Source organism: Grampus griseus (assembly GCF_964374135.1).
Source record: "Grampus griseus genome assembly, chromosome: 5".
Lineage (NCBI taxonomy): Eukaryota > Metazoa > Chordata > Mammalia > Artiodactyla > Delphinidae > Grampus > Grampus griseus.
In genome coordinates, this window is record NC_138998.1 from 50036053 (window position 1) to 50062806 (window position 26754).

The 26754-nt window shown below is 42.7% G+C and overlaps 1 protein-coding gene across 1 annotated transcript; it reads right to left on the reverse strand.

Moving 5' to 3' along the window:
- Positions 1-270: 270 nt before the first annotated feature.
- TNFSF10 (TNF superfamily member 10) lies at positions 271-16519 on the reverse strand. The gene is made up of 5 exons (XM_082654933.1): positions 16369-16519; positions 9759-9896; positions 6805-6847; positions 3186-3287; positions 271-1574 (listed from the first exon to the last, which is right to left on the reverse strand). Exons 1-5 carry the CDS (start codon positions 16498-16500, stop codon positions 1123-1125), a joined length of 867 nt encoding a protein of 288 aa, XP_082511059.1. The 5' UTR covers positions 16501-16519; the 3' UTR covers positions 271-1122.
- Between the last annotated feature and the right edge of the window lie 10235 nt (positions 16520-26754).

Here is a 26754-nt window from a genome sequence, read left to right on the forward strand (position 1 = left end):
CCAAATAAGGTCACATTCTGTGGTACTGGGGAGGAGGACTTCTACATACCTTTTGTGGGGACACAATTCAACCTATAACAAAAGCATTAACTATAAAGGAAAGGACTGATATATTTTTATCACATTATATAAAAAGTGAGCAGTTTCTTTCTTTCTTCAGTAACACATGTCAGATAAACGATACCATGAAAAAGAGATTAGAATTCCTTTTCCCCATCATTAGTAATCTTGTTACTATAAAACATAAGTACGAGATACACAAAAACTACATATTTTAACGTCATTTTTATTGAAAAAGAAACATGTATTTTTAAATTTTAGTATAAAAATATAGAGTCATAATTAATTCTTGCCCATCCTTAAGTTACACTATCAAACAGTTCTTTTTTTTTTTTTTTCCCACTTTCCCAGTTCTCCTGCTCACAAGGGGCCAAATTCCCGATTTCTGATTAGCTTATCATTCATTTTAGAGTCTTTTATCAAAAATACCTTCAGTGCTTTCGGTCAGCCTGACTTCTGGGAATGAAAAGCACAAGCCATTCAGAAATATCGGGTTGGCCAAAAAGTTCGTTCGGATTTTTACATATGATTACAGAAAACCCGAACGAACTTTTTGGCCAACTGAAAATAGTTCCTTGTTCACTGAACATAACTTTAATTTGTTTAGTGAAATGATACGATTTCGAATGGAATTTTCTTACTTCCAAGAGTACGAGGGTACAGGACAACTCCCACAAGGCCCCACACTGCACCAACTCCCCTGGCACACTGCATACCCTGACCGTGAACTTTCAGTCTTCTGGTATCTTCGCAAGAGTAGACGGTTAAGGCGGAAGACGTTAATTGCTACGCAAATGTTTGTAAACTGAGAACCTTCTAGATTTCTGCTAGCAAGCTGATATCAGGTAGAGTCTCAGAAGGTCTTTTGTCAGTTTCTCTGTCTTGGAGTACGTTGGTCACTTTTCAGAGATACCAAAAAAGCTTGTGTTGTAGAGTCTCGTGATTGAGGCTGCTCTGCTCAGGCTGCCTTATTTTGTCAGCTCTTTTGCAGTCTTTTCACAGTGTATCACTCTGAAAAGTGAAAGGTCTCTCTGGGGGCACTGTTTTTTCTTTGCAGATCATTTAGCCAATTAAAAAGGCCCCGAAAAAACTGGCTTCTTGGTCCATGTCAATCAATTGCTCATTAGTGACAGAGACAAAAATTCGATCATTTTCCTTAAGCTCAAATATTCCACCTTGATAGATGGAATAGAGTCCATATTCTGAATCTTTAGACCAACAACTATTTCTAGCACTTTTCATCAGCAGTATGGGGTCAGGATAGCTCGTGCATTTGTAAATATATTGTACCATTTGTTTGTTTTTCTTTCTGTTCTCTTCTGTTGAAACTGTTCCCAAAACCTCCTCAGTTTCCTGAAATCGAAAGTATGTTTGGGAATAGATGTAATAAAACCCTGTTTGGTGGATAACCAGCTCTCCATTCCTCAAGTGCAAATTATTCAAGAATGAATGTCCTTTTCTTGACGACTCCCAGGAATTTATTTTCTGGCCCAAAGCTTTTTGATTCTTGGAGCCTGGGATGAAGTTTAGAGAAAAATAAAGTTAGCTTGTAGCAAAACAAGAAGTTTCCCAATAGCTGTGGCTAGCCAATTCTCGGTTGGGATTGTAAAGAATTTTAATCTATTATAAAACTTCTTGCTCCTTCGATCTTCCAAGGATTCTAAATTCTAGTCATATAGAAATCTGGAGGCTCCCATATCACTGTGATCTGTTGGAAGTCCCATACTTTTTTGTACCTCATCTACTTTGAATAGTAGCACGGGAATGGTTCACTAAGATGGCAATCTTTACTCCTGCGAAGAATTTCTGTCCAGAACCCCTGCCTCCTTTCCTGTGCTGGTGAGCTCAGATCAACGATGTAGAAGGAAACCAAAAGAAACATATCTATTTCCTCAAGTCTAGAGCTCATAAATTCCTGCTATTCTTTTAGGTCTTTTTGGATTCCTCCTTGGTCTTTCTCTAACCCAGTGTCAAAAGCACCATCCAAGCAGAAGGCTAGAAATGACTGTCCAATAAGACAGGGTACAAGGTTTGGCAAAAAGAGCCCAGATTTAAAGATCTTCAGATCCCAAAGACTTTGAATGAAGATGGGCCTTACTAAGATATGATACTTTTTTAAACTTTGGGCTCATCTCCATGATTGACGCAAAATTGAGTTTTTCAAGAGTTGAAAACAACTATCATATTAATTGATGAATAGTAAACAGGAATAGTGAAATAACGATCTCACTCATAGGCAGAACATGTCAATGATTTACAAAACATGAGTTCAGGAATACCATGAAGGTAACTGCCCAGAAAAAAGGAAACAAAAACCAACCAAGCAACAAAAACCCCCAACAACCTTTCATTCATTAACTGATGACTGAAATTTCTTTAACCTGGGACAAAACTTTTTACAAAAATAAAAGCACTACTTATTGAGTACTTACAGTGCAACAGCATTTTGCATTAATCTTCACTCTTTTATGAGTTAAAGATTATCTCTACTTTGAATATGAAGAAGATGAAGCTTGATTGTGTTAAGTAATTTGCTCAAAACAAAGAACTAGGTAGGGAGTAGCTGGGATTCCAATGTGGGTATTTAGATTACAAGACCCATGCACTAACCACAGCAGTATATGGACACCTGTTCTACACCTAATAATTAGGCATAACCTATTTGGTTAAACCATATGAAACTGACATTTCTGTAAATGCAAAGTGGTCAAATATTGGCCAACTTTTTATAGTTCAACCTAATACAAATGCCGCTGGGAGGCCTTGGTGACTCATGGGGAAAGTAGATGACTGATTTAGAACCTTTGAAGTGGAGAAAGATTTGAGGAAAAAGAGAAAAATTACTTTTAAAAAAAAAGAAGAAAAGCAAAGATGGGGGCATGGGAAACTCAAAGTTCTCCCACTTCCACTTCAGAATTTTCCTGAAGCCAGTTATGCCAGGGCGGTAACTAAGCTATTCATCTTGTAATCTTGCTTCTGAAAAGAGTCAATCTGAGACTTGATTACTACTGAGCATTTTGTAGATAGCCATATAAACATTTCCGATACAAGTTCAAAGAATAAATTATCTGGAACAAATTCTTCCATTCCCTTCTTTTAAACCATATATTCATTTTTTCTCTTACTTAGAACTGAGAATGTGCTTTTCCGATTGGTCCCAGTTATGTGAGCAGCTACCCTCTGAGGACCTTTTTCTCTTTCTAGGTGAGGAATATTTTGTTGCTTTTCTAAAAGAGAAATGACAAAGAATCATCAGCACTTGTCAAACACATCTCAGATACATTGCTGTTCACAGCTCTTATCAATCTTATCATTGTAAGCACACTGGGCTCCCAAAGTTGATTATATGGGTTTTCATAAAACCAATTTACATTTTAGTATTATAATCAGTCCACTTCAGCCTATGTTGAATTTGAAAAGTACTTTAGATGGGAAGGATAAGCAGTAACTTGGGCTAAAGTTTATCGGCATCTCAGCGGTAAGGTTCAACTAGAATATAACAAAGTGAAGATTCTGACCCTTTTCCTAAACTACAATAATAACAACAAAACTGTGGACTTATAATATTCCTGCTAAGGCATTTACAATGAACTAATGGCAAATTTCCACTTTGAGTTATATATAGAAACAGAGTGATACCAATTTTTATCATCTCAATTATTTTTTCCTCCTGCTAGATACTACCTACCCTAAAGGAGTAGCCGTGATAACAATTGTCCAGAGATGCTACAAACTGGTATCCAACAGTCATTTCCCTCACCTCCCAAAGGGAATATGAAATGACATAATTGTCATGATAACCAGTATATGAGCATAAAAATCACTGATTCACTAGATCATAACAAATAAATAACATTTATTGACCACCATCCGAAGTACTTTGGAGCAGACTGAAAGACTAAAAATTCAGCAAACTACTCTTTAAAAAAATCAGCTCAAACTTCCCAGGATGTTTACATTGGTTGTTGAGATAAACTATACATCTTCATCAAGCAAATACGTCCAGGGACAAGGCAGTGCTCCGCAGGAACTTCAAAGATTAATCACTAATTACACTGACTGAGCCCTCAAGGGACTTACAGTTTTTAGGGAAGACACAAATTAGAAAGTGAAAATTAACCTATAAGAAATAGAAATGAAGGGTGATGGGTGTTCAGGGGAGGGAAAAATTCCTATTTGTTGGAGAGCTGAGGTCAGGGGAGGGGGTTTGGACTAAGGCCCTTTCATTCACATACTCCAGCAAACCAAAGTGCCCATCACATCTATACCTGACACTCTTCTAGGAAGATGGAGAAAGAACTATAAACAAAGGAATGCAAGAAAGCATTTGAGGGGCAGGACAATTCTCTGAAATGGGTGGGGCTGGGGAGGCTTGGGACCCACAGCAATGGGAAAAGGGCATTCCCAGAGATCTAGAATAGTGTCCCCAAGGCAGGATGCACAAAGCATTCCTGGGATACAGGCATCAGATGAGTTCAGTTTCAGGCTTGAATGAGGATTTAAACTATAGAGGATTTGAATGTTAGACTAAGAGATTTGAATTTTTACAGACATGGGAAGACTCTGGAAGGTTTTGACCAGGGAAGCAAAAAGATATGTGTTGTGCTTTAGGCTAAACTACCTCATAGTAAGGTTTGATGGGTAGAAAGTGAGAGGGCTGGAGACTGGCAAGTTAGCAGATAGCTGTAATTGATCAGGTCTGAGAACAGGAAGCTTTAATCTAGGCTAGTAGTAGAAGAAACTGAAAGGAGGTGATAAAATTTCATAGGCAAGGAAGGAATGCTAACGAGTCTCTCCATCTATCTGGTGTTGTTACTTATTCAGGATAGGTTGGTGTGTGCAGGATACTGAAAACCAAACACAGTTCGGAAGTACATGTTACTCTCAGAATGCTCAGCTTTCAAGGTTTACTTTTAACCACCATTGATGAATAATTCATAATGCCTTGACTGCCCCTAGACCATAACACTTTATTTTAAAATATTCAGTAATGGAATCCAGTGACAAATATCTTGCATTTGAGATCATTGCAAGTATATGGGAAAGCCTAGCTTTAAAAGCAAATTCTGAAGAGAGGACATTTCCTACTGGCTATAGCAAACAGCTCCTGGAAAAGAAGTCTGTGAATATGTATATTTGGGTGTCATGGATACATCTTGGTATACTGAGGAGTATATGATTTCTATGCCCCACTGGGATGAATAAAAAAGAGTATTTTTCTTCCAACAGTGAAAATAGTACATGCATCTACTGTAGACCACGGATCTGGTGTTCCTCATTAGAAGAGAAGTAGTGTTCAACATTCCTAATACTGTTTTTGCCTTCGGGGAAATGACCAGAAAGAATGCTTAGACCCTGGGACCAGGTCTTGCCTTCATATTTAATAAAGCCCATTTAATAAAGGACGGTGGGTATTGTCAAGTGATGAGGAAGCTTATTGTAATGGAAAAGGATAGCTGAAAATTAGGAAGACATCATTAATAAAATATTTATTAAAAAACTGATTCTTCTCTGCCAGGCTGGTGTACCCCAGGACTGTAAGTCTCTGGTACACGTATGCAAGCTGGTATGATTATTAACAGGGGAAAATGGGGCTATGGTGAGCCAAATGCAAAGCAGCAGTAAATTTAATTCATCAGTTGTATTTACTTATGTATTGATTTAAAAAATATGTATTAAGAACTTTCTGTGTAGAGAGGGATGGTGGCACAACAATGTGAATGTACTAAAGGCCACCAAATTGTGCGCTTCAAAATGGCTAGTTGTATGTTATGTGAATTTCATCTCAGTCAAAATACACACACACACATGCACATGAACACACACACCAAAGGCAGTGCAGGTAAGGACCAGGGGCATAAGAGAGAATCTACTAGGCTTGAGGTGTACAGTTAAGTCTAGGAATAGAGAGGTAAGAGAAAGAGGCATGTTTTCTGTCTTTGTGGATCTTTAATCTAGTAGGGAATCAGACAGAACAAACAGAATATTTATATATTTTCCTTTGATTGATATATATATCAATCAAAGGAAATGAACAAGGTAAGTGTGATAGAAAAAACAGGATGTGGGTGAACTTACTTAGAAAGTTGGTCAGGGAACTTCTCTCTGAGAGGTGATGAGTAGGTGATGAGGATGGAGGATGAGAAGGAGGTGTTTACGTGAAAATCCAGGAATGGAAGAAGCCAGTTGCAGGACTAGAGAAGCCGGCCTGGGCAATAACAATGAAGGGCGTTGTGGGTCAAGAGCAGGCTGGTGACCATCAGTGGAGATAGCCAAGGTGTGAGGACTACAGGATGAGGATTTCGGGGGCGTAGAAGGATTGCTGGGAAAGAGATGATGGAGCAAGAGGCTTTTGCATAAAGAAAGCCTTCGAGCCTAGGGGCGGTCTGAAGCAGAGAAGATGGGTAACTTTGGAGCCCTTTTTTTCCAGCTATGCTCCAGAAAGCTACCCACATTAGAAGGTAAAAATAAATAATCGAAGAAGTTGAGGTGAAAGGAAAATCCACATTGGAAGAATAAAATTCAGATGAAACGAAGTTCAGACCATAGGTGGGTCACAGATTTGCTTCTGAGCTTTCTAGCTGCCAATGCAAAGAGGGAAATAGAATCAAGCAGCTTGAGACACTGAGCAGTGGTCAGAGGTGGGATGTGTGGATGGGAGCAGAGAGAAAGAGGATGGAGAGCTATTCACCCTATCACAAGGCTGACAGTAGAAAATTAAAATAACAACAAAAAGAATACTACCTGGAATTGAAGGAATGGTTTCCTCATAGGTTCTCAAAATGATCTGCAAATAGTATTGAATAAAGCTTGTTAATTTCCCTAAGCATTTAGACTGACTATAGAATGTCTGTGGCTCTTCTTGCTGATGTCTAACAGAAAATTTCCACCTAAGATATCAACCTAGGCAGCTTTAAGTTGTCCAAGCATAGTGTGTGGGGCAGGGTGGGAGCTGGGATGAATATGGAGGCAGCTGTCCCTACTGTGGATGGAAGGATGGTCCTCTGTCTGGGAGACTTCTGTTTCTGGATGAAGTCTTTGAAAGGCCACACCTGGAGCAGCACAGGAGCAATGAGTTATCCTTCTCCAAGTTAGGTCAGCCTAATGTTCTCCAGGTCTCCTTCTGGCTGACGGATGCGGTAGCCATGTCACCGCACTTTCTGAGTGTGTGTGTCTGCATGCACGCATGTGTATAAGTGCATTGTCTGTGTGTGTCTGCATGTATGTGTGTGTATAGTGCATTGTGTGTGTAGCTGCATGCATACGTGTATAAAGGCACTGTGTCGGAGTCCAGGAGCTTTAAATTATCGGACATACCCAAGACTCAAGGTGTAAGGCACACTCCCTCTCTCTCATGGTGCCCACAGACGCGCACAGCCCATCCAGCGGTGACCTGGTAGCACCATGTCACTCTCTCATTTCTGAGAATGTGGCTGAGACATTCTCAACATAAAGATATTTTACCAAATTCCCATATCTTACTAAACACTTCATATCACTTTCTTTGTGCTAACCAGTGGGGAAAACCAGTAATAAAGAACGAAATCTAGCATTTCTGTTAAATGAGCCGACCCTGACGTGACCCATCCATGACTCATCTTTAAATGCCTCTCCACTCAGTTCTGTCACCCCTGGGGGTTTTGCCCATCATTGCCCACCTTTCCCGTCACTGTTGTTAATTATACAACCGTCAGAAACTCCCTTCCTCTGCACTCCTGCTCCAAATCAGAAGCTCTCTTCTTTTTCCTCTGTCGAAAGCTCTGACCCCAGATAATGGGGGGCTGCCTGTAGGGCAACGGACACTGGCGTGTGGGAAGGGAAGCAAGGGGTGGCCTCAACACATTAGCTCTCTCACTCTCATTCTGGGCCAGAAAGGAAGGAAGGAAGGAAAAAGGAGGAGGAGGAAAGGGAACAGGGTAAGTCCTACAGTGTGGTCCTTAACACAGTGCCACCAAGAAAAAAAAAAAAAGATTGTAGTACAATCAGATGGACTGGATTCAAATCTGTTCATTAGCAGCCCTGGGAAACTTTACTCAAGTTACTTAACTGATATGAACTACTTTAATTTCTTCATCTATTTGTTTAAAAAAAGAAGATAATAATGATTCCTTCCTCACAGAGCTGTTTGAGGATTAAGGGAGATAATACACATAACGGGCATAGGATGTTTATGGGAAATTGTCTGTTCACTTCACAGTGCCTGGAAAAATGGGGAACTCTTTTCCCCTCCTACACTCTCATCCACCGCTGTGCGCCCTCTCTTTTCTAGTCAGTGGCAGGATGTGAGAATGGGGGGGACGGAGGAAGAGCAGGAAAGAGACCTGTAAAACCCACCCACACGGCTTCTCTCATCTCCCCACTCCCAGGCCCAGCATCCAGCCCCCTCCTCGGTCTCCAGATTTCTACTCTAGTTCTGAGTTTCTCTCCTCTGCCACCAGTGGGTTCGCCATCCTCCCTCTAGTCCTAGGAACCATGGGGACCCATTCCTCAGGTTCCTCAGGACACTTCCCCAACCCTGGGTCTTTCCTGGTGTTTTTCACTTGGGGCAGTGGAGTCCCAGCTGCTCCAGGACAGCTTGTGCGCAGCAGGTATCCTGCCCACGATTCCAGGGCAGCCGTGAGGCACATGTGTTTCTAGGACAACCAGCTGGAAGTCTGATTTCATTTCTCATAGGAATAGCATCGCAGGTGATGCTGGGCTTTACTGCGAGGACTGCTTAGGGTTATAAATCAGAGCCTAACCACCGACACAACACTGTTTCTATGGAAGGGCACACTGAGTACCAGACAATAGACTTACAATCATTTCTTTAAAACACATCCTCCTCCTACCCTGGGAATGTCCCCAGTAATTTTTTTAAACAATGAAGTTTACAGTTTTCATGTTTGTGTTCACAGCTGGCCTTTCCGGATACGCAGAAGGTAAATGTTATTAATGCCATCTTACAAATAAGGAAGCAGCCTGAGAGAAGAAACTATATTTGACATGTCCTGTCACTGAAAGTATAATTAAGTAATCATATTTAGTGAAATAAACTGTTAGCTAACAAAGTTTCTGCTGGAGATCCTATTTAAGCAACTTTCACAAACAGAAAATAATATTTCGTAATGTGTCATTTATTAACTGTAAATTGAGATGTCATCACCTTCAATTTCTCAAAGTATCTCTTTCTTCCCTCTTCCTTTCCTCTTTCTTCATCTCTATATGCACAAAAATAAATAGACTTAATTCCAGAGAACAACAATGTGGCGACACAAGGGTTTGTAAAAAAAAAAAAAAGAAGAGAAAAAACAAAAATAACAGAGAACAACAATGTGGGAAGAATATAAAACACCATTGTTTGGTTTCTTTTGTCTTCTGAATAAAAAAAGAAATCACACACGTCCTTTATCGTCGTGTGACCTTGAACACATTGCTCTGTCCGTGCCTCAGTTTCCACAAGGTGAGATAAAAAGTTTAGACTAGATGAAGGAGGTCTCTGGAGGAGAGGAATAAACTCTAGACCACGAGTTGATCAGGACCCACTGTTTGGTGCTGTCCCATCTTTTCCTAGTTCAGTGAATTTGGGGACAATCACTTAAACACTCTGGGCCCCCGTTTCCTCCCTTACAAAATAAGGACTCTAGACTTTATCTAAAATAGTCCTTCTCCTCTGACCTTCTATGCCTGCTGGTAAAGCGACCCCGTGGTTCACTTACCTTTCTAACAAACTGACGGAGTTGCCACTTCACATGCCAGCAGGGGTTGATCATACTCTCGTCATCACTGGCATCCCAAGAACTGTCATCGTCCTTTAAGAAGCAAGCTATGCCACTTTTGGAGTACTTGTCCTGCATCTGGGTTGAGATGAATATAACACAATATTATGCACAAGTGGTTTTTCTTTTTGTTCATTTACAAGTTAAAACAACAGAAGCTGGTGACGGGTTCAGAGAAGTCTTAGCACCTTGGAAAAGCTCATTGCCTGAAGTAAAAGTAAGCATGCCGTCCTTTGTCCTTTGAATAAAAGTAAGCAGTTCGATGTGGTGGAAGGGAAACAGGTGTGGGCCAGGCATCCAGGGTCACAATGCCCTTTGCTGCCCCTGCCCTTGAGCACTCGTATGTCCCTCAACAAATTGCTTCTACTCTTCGACATCTCTTCTTCATCTGCATTTGAGCTGGCTCACTGTGGTGATCTTTGAGGTTTCTTCCAGCTCTGACATAGCGTGACTCCCATCCTACAGCTAGAAACCCACCAGGTACAAAGTAAGCAGTGGAGTTTGTTTACATTCCAGGATCCTAAATAAAAAATTAGCCAAAGCCTTTAGGGTGCAGGTAATGTTCTGTTTCTTCATCTGAGCTTTGATTGTCTTAGTAGATTCTAGTTATTGTTGTGATTTCTACTCCTCTGGACGGCAGAAGCCAGACTACGTTACCACTAGACGTTTGAATGTCCACACCAGCTAGGGATTTACCTGCAGAGACTCGAAACACCATTTGAAGGTTTGCTCCCTTCTGATTGAGGGTAAACATTTACAATGGCTAGATCCTTGCCAACAAAGTCTGTGCTTGATGTTACACACACACACACACACACACACACACCCCAAACCACCCAGAGCACTCTAGAATGACAACTGATTAATCTTACGAAGAAAAACAGGATGTTCATGCAAGGTCAGATTTTTTTTTTTTTTTCCTGTTTTCATTTTTAACAACTGGGATTCAGGAGATGTTATTTCTCTCTACAAGTCCATTGAATTGCCTTTCTCTGGGGAAATAAATGGGAAAATAGCCATTTTCTTCTGTTATTTGAACTTAGGGGACTTCAAAGCTTGAAGGAAAGATCAAACTTAACGATGATCTGCTCCCTCCTATAGAAAGATGATCTCATTCCAAATCAAAATAACTTAAATATTTACGAGAGCTTTCAGCCAGAATCATGCAGGTCTGTACTGTCAGCCATGTACTCCCTGGACGTTTGATCAGGTCTCTCAAGCATAAAAGTGACAAACCTGAGATAATTAATTCCTTCCCCACACTCTGGCATAGAACATTCATTTACTTTTAGGTAAATGTTTCTTTTCTTTCTTCCTTTTTAAAATTCCAAGAGTAAAACATTCGCCTCGTAGATGTAGTGGGGGTGACAGCTGGGACCACCTGAGTTATGACTGGCGATGAAATTAGACACCATTCCTTTGATCCTACCCACCTCCATGTTCTTCTACTGTAGACATTAATTTTCATCTGCAATTTATGTGAGCTTAAAAAGCCTTTCCAAGGAAGGAACTCAATTTAGAAATAGAAGAGCATGTCTAGCAAACTGAGGGGAGGATCAGGGAAGAAGAGCTGGATTCACCAACGAGGCCTGAGGGTAGTTCCAGGAAGAACAGTTGTATTTGCCATTTCCCAGCCCAGCAGGACTGGGTGTGCCTTGGCCGGGCGTTGACTGATGAAACTGAATAAACAGGCTTAACTGATTTTCGTAACCTGTTGGGACCAAACAATGTGCATGACACAGAAGGGAGGGAGCAACTTGTCATCTTACTTCACAGCAGTTGGACGCTGTCTCAGCATGAAAGGGCTGAGGCCCTGGAGGCTGAGGCTGGGGACAGGACAGGGCAGAGTTGAGAGGTGCTGGGATCAGGCGGTCAGGGTAGCTGCCAGCCCCTGTGAAGTCAAGTGGAGTTTGAGAGAGTGGAAGAGAGCAGGAGCCAGCCCAGGTCAGGACCAACTGCTGGCCTCTGGAGACCCTCTGGAGATTTTCCAGAAACACTTTCAGGAGGTGGGGAGGGAGAACCTTGAAAACTAAGGTCCTAACTAGACGTGGGAGGGAGTCTGACAAGCTAGTGAGACTCCAGTGTTAACCCAGATTGAATGAAGCCTAAAGACGCTGAGGATACACAGGCAGCCTGGAAAATATAGAAAATTATAGAATACTTTTCTAAAAGTAAAACAAATAAAACCCTCCAATGCACCCTCATTCCACCTCCTAGTTAACCTTTGGATGATCTCTCTTTTTTTTTTTTTTTTTTTGCGGTATGCGGGCCTCTCACTGTTGTGGCCTCTCCCGCTGTGGAGCACAGGCTCCGGACGCGCAGGCTCAGCGGCCATGGCTCACGGGCCCAGCCGCTCCGCGGCATGTGGGATCTTCCCAGACCGGGGCACGAACCCGTGTCCCCTGCAGGCGGACTTTCAACCACTGCGCCACCAGGGAAGCCCTGATCTCTTTTTTTACAGGGTTGAGATTAGACTGGGTGTGGGCAATTTTGTATATGGTTGTTTTCTCTTAAGACTATTCAAAAATGGCATGCTCTTTAGATCTGTATGAAAATCATATGGATAGCATACATGTTTTTACAACATTAGCTGTAGAAATTTGATAAAATATAGAAAAATTAAAAAGAGGCACCCATAATTCTACCCTCTAAAGATCACAACTTATTTCTCCTTCTAGATATTTTTATGCTTCTATTGGGTTGGCCAAAAAGTTCGTTCGGGGTTTTCCACAGCAAACCCTGAACGAAATTTTTGGCCAACCCATATTGACTTCTGAACAACAGAAAGCCCCAGCCACTCTGCATCCCATCCCACATGTTTCATATTTAGCAGTTTCTTCTACAGACCTAGGCCAACACAAGTAACTGACACATGGGCAAGGTGGTGCTATGGTTATTCCAAGAATGAGTAATGATGATTAATATGATGTCTCTCTCCCCCTTTCATTTTCACATCCTTTCACACTTTGAGGCTGAATTTCCTACAGCACTTCTCAGGCTGGGGCTGTTCTCTTGCTAACCACATCTGGGTGTTGGGTGCAGGGGGATGAGTGTGCTGTTTTTATCTGGACAATTCTAGAAGGAGAGAGATGGCTATTGCCCTTGGTTCTGAGAAGTGGATTCCACTCAACTGCTGCTGTTGCCATCACAAACAGTGGGACTGTCTAGGCCAGGGCCAACCAGTCCTTGGCAGGGCTTGAAGTCAGCAGGGTGGACTCCTTTGCTGGTTGGCTGGCTCAGAGACTTCAAGGTGGCAGCCCTGACCCTCTCTGCTGCCCAGACATTAGCCTCTGACAATCAGTTTCTGCAAACACAAATAGCATAAAGGATCATTTATGGACATCAGTGGATTAGGGTCTCCTTCTCCTTTGTCTTCCCCGTCTATAATGCCACAGCAATAGGTAGTCCCCTTGTCATAAAACTTTCTCAGAGTCATAGACTTTAGAGGCTAAGCCCATATTTATTGTTCATGCTCGCAGATCTACAGGCTTAACTGTGAGGGTCCAATCCAACATCCCTCAGCCCAGCTCAACCCACACTCCCTATAACCCTTGCCCACTGTTATCTTCTGCAAATTTTTGCTTGCCAGAGTGAAACCTGTGATCTGATTTAGAAAATTAATACTTGTGTTGAATATGCTTTTCCAAACTCTACACAGTCACCCAAAGGATTCAGATTCATTTTCCCTTGCATAAATTCCTGATGAAGAGGGTGACAACTCCAAGAGACTTCTCAATGCTGATTACAATGGTTACCATTTACTGAGCCCCTATTTAATGCCTGGGTTCAAAATTTTACCTAACTTCCCTGAGTCTTGGTTTGTTCATCTATAAAATGGGATAATTGTATTTACTTTACAGAATTGTTATGAGGATTAAATAGGGCAGTATTTTGAAAGTTTCTGGAACAGTTTTTGCTCAGTATCTCTTAATTCTCTTCTTTCTGATACTCTTAATAAATTCTTCTGCATGTCTATACAGAAGTGTACACATATAAACATGCAATCAGGAAAAATGGGTGCAAGTGGGGAGATGTTAAACTTTGAAATTTTCATTTTTATAGAATTCAAAGAAACTTGATCATGTACACAGACAATTGCATAACTCAGATCAGTAAATAATGAGTTGCTTCAGTCTTAAAATGAGGCCAACTTGTGACGTTAGCAAATTGAGGGAACCTCTTGTATATGGAGACACAGACTCACTATTTATACTGCAAAGTTAACAAAGCTTAGGACATGCTGGCTCCAAACTGGGAAACACAGCAGCATTCCAGTCTCTCGGGCAGACGTAGAACTAAAAGGCATGATTATAATCACGTTGATTTTTTTTTCTTACAAATACAGGCTCTTTGAAATTGCCCTGTAACAAAGCTGACTTTACTGGCCATCTAATGGTAGTGATCATTTGTATAATTACTTGTTGACTCTTGTTTTATTCACTTCATTTCCAAAGGAAATTCCCAACCAGTTGAGAGCAAAGTTTATACTCCACAGGATATGCAAACTGCATTTATTTCCTTAACAGATAAACACTATTTTATATTTGTCCAAGACCCTTAGCCTTTCATTTCCTGCCCAGCTGACAGATCTGATGTTTCACCATGCAGCAGGGTGCTGTTCAGCACAAGGGGGAGATAGGTTAACCCTGCTGACACCCTGCTGTGATGGGAGAAGCATTCCCTATGAGCTGAGCTGGGTCCAGCTCTGCTTCCAAATTTCTGCCTGAGCTCGGATAAGTCATTTCTCTGGCAGTTTCTAGTCTCATTTATACAACGAGGGGTATCCAAAATTCCTTCCAGCTCGAAGTTCCCTACTATACAATATACAGTTAGTCAAAATATACACCGAAACTCCTATACTGTTGGTGAGAAAAAATTGATACAGCCACTATGGAGAACAGTACGGATGTTCCTTAAAAAATTGAAAATAAAGCTACCATATGATCCAGCAATCCCACTCCTGGGCATATATCTGGAGAAAACAATTATTTGAAAGGATACATGCATCCCAGTGTTCATTGCAGCACTATTTACAATAGTCAGGACATGCAAGCAACCTAAATGTCCATCGGTGGAGGAATAGATAAAGAAGATGTGGTACTGTATACAATGGAATATTACTCAGCCATAAAAAATAACAAAATAATGCCATTTGCAGTGACATGGATGGACCTAGAGATTGTCTTACTGAGTGAAGTCAGACAGAGAAAGACAAATATCATATGATATTGCTTATATGTTGAATCTAAAGAAATGGTACAAATGAACCTACTTACAAAACAGAAGTTGAGTCACAGATGTAGAAAACAACCCAGGGGGGAATGGGGGGGAGGGATAAACTGGGAGACTGGGATTGACATATACACACTACTGTATATAAAATAGATAACTAATAAGAACTTACTGAATAGCACAGGGAATGCTATTCTATACTCTGTAATCACCTATATGGGAATAGAAATCTAAAAGAGTGGATAGGGACTTCCCTGGCAGTCCACTGGTTAAGATTCTGCCTTCCAATGCAGGGGGTGAGGGTTCAATCCCTGGTCAGGGAGCTAAGATCCCACATGCCTTGTGGCCAAAAAACCAAAACATAAAACAGAAGCAATATTGTAACAAGTTCAATAAAGACATTAAAAATGGTCCACATCAAAAAAAATCTTTAAAAGAAAATAAAAATTAAAAAAAATTTTAAGAGTGGATATCATTCTATTTGAGTAGAACCAGTTTTGCTAATTTTTAAAGAGTCATTAAAGAAAGATTTGTAAACCCTAAAAAAGAAAAAAAGAGTGGATATATGTCTATGTGTAACTGACTCACTTTGCCATACAGCGGAAACGAACACAACATTGTAAATCAACTATGCGCCAATAAAAAAAATTAAATGAAAAAAATATGTACACAGAAAGCCAAAACCTGGGGTTGGCTTATTTTCAGTCATTTTGCATTCAAAATCCACTGGAATTAGCCACATTTGGAACACAAAACAGCATTATTACAAGTGGTTTAGAGCCTGGCTTTGGGTTAAGCCTCAACTCTACCCTACTCCCTGTATCCTGGCAGTACATTGGTGTAGGCTGGTTATTCATTCAACAGGTGTTTAGTGAACACCTACTATGTGGGAGCTCTGTGCTAGCACCTAGACGTGTCACAGAAAGCAAAAGCAGATACAGTCCTGCCCTGATGCAGTTACTCTCACTCCCAAGAATTTGAGTCAAGAACTATAAAGCATTAAGCAGAAAGCACTCAGTGAACGGCAGCTGTTAATATTATAACATTCTGTTGAAGACAAAACTACCTCAGGAGTTTTGTTGCCCGCATCTTCTCGTAACTGGTGGAGCCAGTTCTGTAACTGCACTTTGTGCACAGAGTCCCTTCAATTCGCTTTTGCAAAGTCCTCAGTAATGATATGCATTAGCAGTTGGGGTCCCCAGACAGAGAAAGAGAGGATTCTCTTCCTCTGTAAAGTCTTCCCAGAGGAGCCAATAAAGGCAGTTAACCGGAGGGTTGCCCAGAGCCTCTGTTCAGAGAGCGTGCGCATCGTACTGACCTGCTTCAGCTCGTTGGTGAAGTACACGTAAGTCACGGCCACACAGAGGGCCTGCAGGAGCACGGTGAAGATCAGGATCAGTGCGCAGGTCTGCCCAGGGCTGGGGCCCCCTGGAGCCTGCATCAGGGCCATGGTTCTGTTAGAGTCTGACTGCCACAGAGTGAACGAGGCAGCAACTTATGGTTGGCGCGAGAGGAGAGGTGGGTGGGGCGTGGAGTCTGAGCTTTGCTTACTGGAAAAAGAATCAAAACGAAACTGAAAGTTAAGACAAACGGAGGAAACAATACATGTGAGGATTACACAACTGCAAGCCTAGGAATCCCAAACCACTAGAAGTTAGCAAGAGGCAAGGAATGTCCAAGTACAGGCTTCAGGGGGTGCATGGCCCTGCTGACTCCTTGGTTTTTGACTTCTAGCCTCCCGAACTTCAAGACAACACATTTCTATTTGTGCTGCTTCATTGTGGCAGCCCTAGTAAATGAATACAGCTTCTATTTGATTAGAAAGGTGAAAAAAATCTAAGCGTTGCAATCACAATAACTACAATCCATTAATCAAAATAAGATTTGGGGGACCTGCCTGGTGGCGCAGTGGTTAAGAATCCACCGGCCAATGCAGGGGACACGGGTTCGATCCCTGATCCGGGAAGATCCCACATGCTGTGGAGCAACTAAGTCTGCGTGCCACAACTACTGAACCTGTGTTCTGGAGCCCGCGAGCCACAACTACTGAGCCCGCGTGCCTAGAGCCCGTGCTCCGCAACAAGAGAAGCCACCTCAATGAGAAGCCCGCGCACCACAACCAAGAGCAGCCCCCACGTGCCGCAACTGGAGAAACCCCGCACGCAGCAACCAAGACCCAACACAGCCAAAAATAAATAAATAAATTTATTTTTTTTAAAAAAAGGCCGAGATCTCCATTTAAAAAAATAAAATTGCTTTGAAAGGGTCACTGTCAACAAGGTCATCAGCTCATCAGAAGTGAATCCATGTTTCTATGAACTACCCCATTCATTCACTACCTAGGCTAGAGGGCTATCTAGGTCACCAGGTTTTATAAATACGTGTCTTTACATCATTTTCTAATTGCACAGTCATCATGTTCTTAGTTTACGTCTTATTTATTCTGACTAAGTAGTTATTGGGCTGCACCCTACAGGTCTGCAAGCCTTGTAGTTGCCCAGCCTCCAAACTGAAGAAAGAGGCTGGATACAGCAACAGGGACATCAATGGTTTATTGGACAGGGGATCCTACATATCTGAAGCAAAAAGTCCTGGAGTGACATCCCACCATGTGCAGCAGACGGCTGGCAGGACATGACAGCAGACTTTACTACTCAGCGGAGGAGGCTATCATTTATGGGGGAGGGGGACTTGATGTCAGGTGGGCTCATCAGTTGCCAGGGAACCAGGGGCTGGGGCAGGGGGCAAGCATGCAGGCAGTTACTAATTAAGCCCTATAATTAAGAGGATTGGAGAGTCATGTGAGTGAAGCAGGGCCTGGTGGAGCAGGGGATGGACAGAGAGCAAGAGAACAGCCATGTTGAGTGGCCTGACCATACCCTCCACCCCTACAGACCCTGCACCACCCTTGCAATATTGGCCCACCTCTCTTCCGTGATACCCCTGGGGTCAGGTACAGAGAGGGCGCTGCAACCAAATACCACAAATGCGATACAGGCAATAGCAGCTAAGGAGTATCGAGAGTCCAAGAAGTGGGCAAACTTTGGAGCCCGCTGCTTCTAAGGTCAGTTTTTCATGAAAGTCCAGAGGAGAATGACAATGGCATCTCGCTGTCAACCCAGCACTCAGACTCGTTTTGCAGTGAGGCCACCACTGTGCCCAGTTCGTGAACAGATTCCCTCCACTCAGATCAGGGACAAAATGTAAGATGTTCATAACAGGCACAGTGCAGGGAAGATCATGACCATTAAACAAAATACAAGCAGTAACAGCAGCCTGAGATAGTACCACCCCTGTCTGTGGCTCCTGTCCCGGGGGGCAGTACCATCCCGCCTCTCCACCCTCAGTCCCTACAGCCAGTGCCGAATCCTGGAGAGGCCCACGGGGTTAATATGATGGTGCCTTCCTTCAGTCAGGGCCTGGATTCATTACCTCAGTGGTCTTAGGTGGGGCCGGGCAGGAGACAGGTGAGATCTGTAAATCCCTTTCTAATCCTATTCCCGACGAGGCAGCAAACCCAAACCCGCGGGGACTTACCTGCCAGTCTCAGGGCCGGTTTTATAATGTGTTCCCTGGGGGTAGATGCCGTGGCCAGGGCGAAAGCGACTTATCGTCCTGACCGATAGTTGGCAACATCCCTCGGTGGTCAACAGCTGAACTCGGCTGACGTGGACTAGCGGCCTCTGGGTTCACGTGGCATGGGCACTGGGCCCATTGCTCCTGGGCTGTGTCCACACGTTGAGAGCGGCTTTCCCATCTCACCTGCTGCTGACGCGGCCCACTCACCCTCTGCATTAGCCCGGCAGCAGTGGGGCTGTAAGGCACGTGGAAACGCCAGCACGTTTCATTTGCATCGGCCCTTTCCTGAACCTCACGGCCAGTAATGTGGGTTCCTTGGTCACTATCGACGTCCGTGGGTCCCGTAGGTCCCACACACAGCTGTTCTCAACCCCGAAGAGTGGTGTTTCGCGTTGCTCCCTGACTCGGGTGGGCCTTTTGGTATCTTCCTCTGCCTGTTGCCCGGCATTGTAGATACACGTCGCTACTGTTCCATCACACTGTGTCAGGGCTCTGCCTCCTTCCTTAGGTGGGACCAGAAGCCCAAGGGCACCTTATGATTACGCCGTTGCCACAGGCCCAAGCAGACCCTCCGGGTAACTGGCCACTCCAGTTCCCGATCCTGTCCCTCAGTTAACATCCCTAAAGCCTGTGCCTGTAGTCGTTGAGCGGGGGTGGGTCGGGGGTATGCTGCCATTTTGTAGATAATCCAGGTCCTTGCGTTCTGTCTGCATTCACCAGCCATCCCCGTGTAGTCAGATGAGCCACAAGTGCGGGGCTGCTACTTTTAAAGTGCAAGGAGACTCTGAGGTTAACAGGATATCGTCACTCTAATGGAAGAGAAAGACATCTGTCACGGTAGACAGCTGCCACAGGGCCTCACAGGCTAGTGGGCGGCCACCCCAGGATCACATCTGCAATTTTCCGTCCCCTGTCCTCATTTCTTCACATCTCTGCACTCACGAGAGTTTCCTTGGCCTCCTGGCTGGCTCATCAGTTGCTGGGCTGCACCCTGCAGGCCCGAAAGCCTGGTAGTTGTCCAGCCTTGAGACCAAAGAAGGAACCAGGAGACAGTGATAGAGACAACAACAGTTTATGGGACAGGGGATCTTACGTGTCTGAATCAAAAAGTCCTGGAGCGACATCCCCACTGTGTACAGCCGACAGCAGGCAGGTCATGGCAATAGTCTCTGCTACTCAGGGGGAGAAAAAAGCTACCATTTATAGGGGAATTGATGTCAGATGGGCTCATCAGTTTCCTGGGACTAATTAAGCCCTATAATTAAGAGGATTGGGTAGTCATGTGAGTGAAGCAGGGCTTGGTCAAGCAGACGATGGACCCAGAGCAAGAGAACAGCCATCTTGAATGGCCTGACCATACAGTAGTACATATACATAGTAATGGGATACAAAGTATTTCACCCTCACCTGTCCATGAATCATCCTGTTCTCCACTCCAAAGACAGCCATTACTAACAGTTTTTTATGTATGTTTCCACTGATTCCATGCATTTATAAAAATATTATGTGTGTATATATATATCATGTATATGATAGACGTAAATGGAAGCATACTCTATATATCAGTGGTCCCCAACTTTTTGGCACCAGGGATCAGTTTTGTGGAAGACAATTTTTCCACGAACCGGGGGAACGTGGGGGGATGGTTTCGGGATGATTCAAACACATTGCATTTATTGTGTGCTTTATTTCTATTATCATTACATTGTAATATATAAGGAAATAATTATACAACTCACCATGATGCTGACAGGAGGCGGAGTTCAGGTGGTAATGTGCCCGAAGGGGGCCGGCTGTAAATACAGATGAAGCTTTGCTCACTCGCCCGCTTCTCACCTCCTGCTGTGCACCCCGGTTCCTAACAAGCCACAGAGCAGTACCGGTTTGTGGCCTGGGGGTTGGGGACCCCTGCTATACATCATTCTGCACCTTGTTTTTATCACTTCATATATCTTGGGAGTTCATTTTGTATTTGTAGGACCTTTTTTGTTTGCTATATAGTATTCTACTATATAGATGCATCATAAAATATTTAACCAATCTCCTATAGACAGATATCTAGGTTGCTGGCAATATTTATCTTTATCACAAATGATGCTCTAATGACTATATTTTTATTGTCTTTTCATCCAGCCCTTTCTTTGCCATCCTATGTATAACTGCAGTCTGCTGTTCCCTGCCCTGGCAGTCCCCATCTTGCTTCCATGCTTTACTTTTCCTCACAGCACTTTAAGTTTTCTGTCATTCGATATATTTTACTCATTGATTGCTTGTCTCCACCAACTAGAGTTTAGGCTCTATGAAGACACATATTTTTGTCTCTTTATTTTGCAGCTGAACCCCTAGTACCTGAGTGCCTGGTGCATAGCTAGTGCTCAGGAAGTATTTATTGAGTAACTGAATGTTTTCATTAAATCTCACAAAAGAAAAGCATACATGGTAACTAAAAGGTACATATCTTCTCTTCAAAGCAAAATAAGTCATAGTGTAACAGAGCAGGACCCTATGGGGCCTTCCCAGAACAGACCTCTCCACCCATATGTCCTCCGTCTGCCTTTTGTCTGTAGAAAAACTTTGGTTAAAGAATAAATTTAATCAGAAAAGTGAGAAAATGCAGAAAGGAAAACAGTCAAGCAAGACAAGATAATAATACTTTAGCCATTAAACAAAGTCAAGGACATTCAGTTGCTTTTCAAGGGCTATAGATAATATTCTGAGCCAGGTCCTTTAGCTGTTTTGCAGATACTGAAAAAAACACCAGGAGGAAGAAGTTAACTGTATGCTGTCCACAAGCACCTAGATCCCAGACTGGTTGGAAGCAGAAGGTTGATGACGTTGACTCCCAATTATCTCACCACCAACCAATCAGAAGAATGTCCATGAGCGGATCACACACCTCAAACCCTCCCTCCCTCACCCTATCTTTAAAAACCTTTCTCTGAAAGCCTCGGTTGGGGTGGGTTGGGGGGTAGGTTCAGGCCTTTTAAGCACTAGCTGCCTGGACTCCTTGCTTGGTTCTCTGCAATAAATGCTGCACTTTTCTTCGCCACAAGCCGGTGTCAGTAGATTGGCTTTACTGCATGTAGGGTAAGCGGACCCAAGTCTGGTTCAGTAACACTAATTCCCTGACTGATCAGTCATTTGTCCTCTTTGTCTTGTATTAATCTTTTACATTGTGTCAAATGAGACTGCTTTAGTTTGATCCGGAGTTGATATACTCTGTGAACCCAGGAAGGTGTCAATTAAATTCAGCCTATTTGACCAGGGATAATGTTTCCTGATCTTTCTGAATTATTAAGCCGAATAATGGGTATTTAATTGAGTCTCTGCATTCTTGTATATGGTGGCCCTCCTGCACTGATAATATCATATATTAACATGCAATTTCTTCTGCAGCTGTGCATTTTCAATTACCAGAAGACTGAGTCACTGTAGTATTATTTCTGGTAATTGCAAAGGGTGCAGAAATCTCAGGTTATCTTGAGAAAGTCAATACATGTTTAATTTGTCCCAATTACCTTCATAAGGAGTTAAGATGTGGTAACTTGCATTCTTCTCTTGCAGAGGGATTGGTCTGCATTTCAATCAGTGCTTCAACTCTACAGAAAAATAAAGAAAAAGAGACTGAAACAACATGCTGGGTTGGCCAGAGGAGCACTAGTGAAATTCCTGGAGGTTCTCTCCAGTCTACAGCAATGTCAGGGACCAAGGAGGTGAACACACCTCAAAAACTTCTTCAATATCGGAAGGGCTATGTGAGGCTTACGCCAAACAGCCCCTTCCCCAACGCTCAGGGCCTTTTGGGTCCTGCGGATGGGCCTTTGCCCAGTGGCGGTGCGAATTCCTAGGCTCTCACGTCGCATCTCACCCCAGCAGCCTGTTGCGGGGAACATACCACAGCTCTGACCGCTGTCTGAGGCCACACTGGTCCGGAGATGCCCGCTGCATCGGAAAATCATCTTTTGTCATCTCTGCAAGGGTCACACCCTGGCCCCCACACACCAGCTCAGCAGCGTGCCCGGGGTCACTGGTTGGGAGGCCACCTGGTGTGGGGATTAAGCAAACAACCTCAGGGGCTCCCACTGCTTGGGATCAGATCTTCGCTCTGCTGCTTCCTGCTGCGTCACTCTGGCTGGTGGCACATCAGGGCTCTATTCTGACTTTAGCATCTGGGAAGTGGGAATGATAATAACACCTATTTCACAGGTCATTGGTAGGATGACTGGCTTCCTGGGTGCAATTAATAAATGCATGCTGTAACCTTTCTAGTCATAGGCAGTGGGCAAGAAGGTGGAACCACAGCCTACTCATCCACTTAAAAATGAAATCCTAGTTAGTCCTAAGTAAGATTTTACTGCCAGTGATAGATATGGAGTTCCAGAATGTGTCACCCAGAAAGACTAAAGAAATGCACCTGAGCGGTTTAGACAAACTACACTCATACCCAAGGATTAATGAGATAAGGAATGTAAAGCATTCAGCACGTCCCTGACATGTAGAAACCCCCCAGAATGGCAGCAATTACTAAGGTCAGGAAAAAATAACAGGAAGTGGGTGAAATTAATTTTAATTATATATGTATATTAGCTTCATCTTCTTTGTCTATTTAGGTTATCATTTACATACATAAAAATGTATCAATTCTAAATGAACAGTTTGATTGATTTTGGTAATTATATACAATGTGTAACCATCACCATCATGATATAGAATGGTTACTGTGCCTTAAAAGTTTTCCATCCCCTTTGCCTGAGTTCTTTTTTTTGGGGGTGTTTAGGACTATTTATTCTCCCCTTAAATGTTTATTTAACACCTGTTACATGGTAGGCAGGGTTCGGGGTGCTATGGGAGACATCACTGAACAAACCAGACAAAAATCCCTGCCCTCCTAGAGCTTATCTTCTAGGGAGAGGGGGCAGGCAATAAACAAAATACAATGTCATCAACACCCCCATCCCAATTCGACAGGTGAAGATTCCGGCTTACAGGGAGGGGAAGGGACTTAGCCAAGGACACACAGATAATTAAAGTTCAGTAACACAAAAACGGGGGGCAGCTCGGGGCTGTAGTGGACCGGGCATGCATGTGTCAACTAAGAAAGGATCACTCCCTCTCAGCCCTGGACATTTATTGCCAGAACTCTGCAGAGGAAACCAAAGCACACCTAGATTCAGCTTGTGGGCCATTAGTTGGGGACCCCTGGAAGAATGGTGAGGGTTATAAAAAACCACTTTACCTTTAATGCATTTAGACACACTTGAATATCATATTTATAGATTTTTGAAAAGGAATTCTCCTCTCCCCCCCCAGCCCCCATTTTTGGTTCCAAGGAAAAAATTTGATTGCTATGTTTTTCTTTCTTTTCATGTGCCGTGGAAGATCCAGGCCGTGAATGGCCCTTTCCTGAGTTCTGTTTGGAGACACTTGATTGCCTTTCGTGGCCTTTCGAACATTGACTCTCTGGGTGGTTTTAGGAAAGTCACATTACTTCTCTGGATGTGTTTCTGCTCTTGTACATGAAGAATACTGGAACAGATTTGTTTCTAGGGGCTCTTCCAATACTTCAGAAAATGAGGTGCTGTGTTGTGGGCAGGAATATTAGCCTTGAGTCCCCATTCTTGATGTAGCACATGAATGTGGCAGACCCTAGTGGGTAAGAGCCTGTAGTCGCATCGGACAGACTTAGGTTTCCAGCTCCTCTCTTGGAAATGTGTAACATTTTCTATGCATCAGTTTCCTCATCTGCAATATCAGGCTTATTTTTTTTTAAATTGAGATAGAATTGACATATAACATGGTATTTGTTTTAGGTATTTAAACATGATGATTCAATATTTGTACATCATGCGAGATGATCACTGCAATAAGTCTAGTTAACATCCATACTACACATAGTTATAGAACCTTTAAGATCTACTCTCTCAGCAACTTTCAAATACACAATACAGCATCGTTACCTATAATCACCACGCTGTACACTATCTACCCAGGACTATTGACCTTATCACTAGAAGGTTGTTTCTTTTGACCACTTTCAACTGTTTCACACCCTCCTCCCCTACTTCTGACTTCTGGCAACCACCAGTCTGTTCTCTCTATCTGTGAGTTTGGGTTTTTAAAAAATTATTCACATGTAAGTGAGATCATACAGTATTTGTCTTCATCTGGTTGACTCATTTCACTTAGCATAATGCCCTTGAGGTCCATCCATGTTGTTGCAAATGGCAGAATTTCCTTTCTTTTTATGGTTGAATAATATTCCATTGTGTATATACACCACATTTTCTTTATCCATGCATCTGCGTTTCCATGTCTTGGCTATTGTAAATAATGCTGCAATAAACATGAGGGTGCAGATATCTTTTCAAGACAGTCATTTTGTTCTTTTGGATAAATACCCAGATGTAGAACTGCTGGGTCATGTGGTAGTTCTATTTTACATTTTTTGAGGAAACGCCATACTTTTTTCCATAGTAGCTGCACGAATTTACAGGCCTATTAGCAGTGTACAGGGATTCCCTTATCTCCACATTCTCACTAACACATGTTATCTCTTTTCTTTTTGAGAATAGCCATTCTAACAGGTGTGAGGTGGTAGCTCATTGTGGCTTTGATTTGCATTACCCTGATGATTAGTGATATTGAGCATCTTTTCATGTACCTGTTGGACACTTGGCATGTCTCCCTTGGAAAAATGTCTAATTATTTCTTTTGCTTTTTTTCTTTTTTGTAGTATGCGGGCCTCTCAGTATTGTGGCCTCTCCCATTGCGGAGCACAGCCTCCGGATGCGCAGGCTCAGCGGCCATGGCTCACGGGCCTAGCTGCTCTGCGGCATGTGGGATCTTCCCAGACCGGGGCACAAACCCGTGTCCCCTGCATCGGCAGGCGGACTCTCAACCACTGCGCCACCAGGGAAGCCCTCTTTTGCTTATTTTTTAATTGCACTGCTTTTTTCTTTAATTGAGTTGTATGAGTATAAATTTTGGATATTAACCCCTCATTAGATATATAATTTGCAAATATTTTCTCCCGTCCCATAGGTTGCCTTTTCATTTTTTTTATTGAAGTATAGTTGGTTTACAATGCTGTGCCGATCTCTGCTGTACAGCAAAGTGACTCAGTTGTACACACATACACATTCTTTTTTTAAATATCCTTTTCCATTATGGTTTATCCCAAGAGACTGGATATAGTTCCCTGTGCTCCACAGTAGCAACTTGTTGTTTATCCATTCTAAATGTAAATAGTTTGCATCTACCAACCCCAAATTCCCAGTCCATCCCTCTCCCTTCCCCACTCACCCTTGGCAACCACAAGTTTGATCTCTATGTCTGTGTGTCTGTTTCTGTTTTGTAGGTAGGTTCTGTTTTATAGACAGGTTCTGTAGGTAGGCGCCATATTTTAGCTTCCACATATAAGTGAAATCATATGGTGTTTGTCTTTCTCTTTCTGACTTACTTCACTTAGTGTGATAATCTCTAGTTGCATCCATGTTGCTGCAAACGGCATTATTTTGTTCTTTTTTATGGCTGAGTAGTATTCCATTGCATATATGTACCACATCTTCTTTATCCATTCATTTGTTGTTGGACATTTAGGTTGTTTCCATGTTTTGGCTATTGTGAATAGTGCTGCTATGGACATAGGGGTGCATGTATCTTTTTGAATTATGGTTTTGTCCGGATATATGCCCAGGAGTGGGATTGCTGGATCATATGGTAATTCTATTTTTAGTTTTCTGAGGAACTTCCATACTGTTTTCCATAGTGGCTGCACCAACTTACTTGCCCACCAACAGTGTAGGAGGGTTTGCTTTTCTCCACACCCTCTCCAGGATTTGTTATTTGTAGACCTTTTAATGATGGCCATTCTGACTGGTGTAAGGTGGTACCTCATTATAGTTTTGATTTGCATTTCTCTAATAATTAGTGATGTTAAGCATCTTTTCATGTGCCTACTGCCCATCTGTATGTCTTCTTTGGAGAAATGTCTATTAAGGTCTTCTGCCCATTTTTCGATTGGGTTGTTTGTTTTGTTGTTGTTGAGTTGTATGAGGTGTTTGTGTATTTCGAAGATTAAGCCCTTGTCGGTCACATCATTTACAAATATTTTCTCCATAGGTCG

Bases quoted from the DNA above. Each gene is read 5' to 3' on its own strand.
- TNFSF10 (XM_082654933.1), bottom strand. From the start codon at position 16,500: ATGGCCCTGATGCAGGCTCCAGGGGGCCCCAGCCCTGGGCAGACCTGC. The intron at 6,848-9,758 runs GTAAGTGAACCA...TACTATTTGCAG, and splicing joins TCCGTCAGTTTGTTAGAAAG to ATCATTTTGAGAACCTATGA. The intron at 1,575-3,185 runs GTAAGAGAAAAA...ACTTCATCCCAG, and splicing joins AAGCACATTCTCAGTTCTAA to GCTCCAAGAATCAAAAAGCT.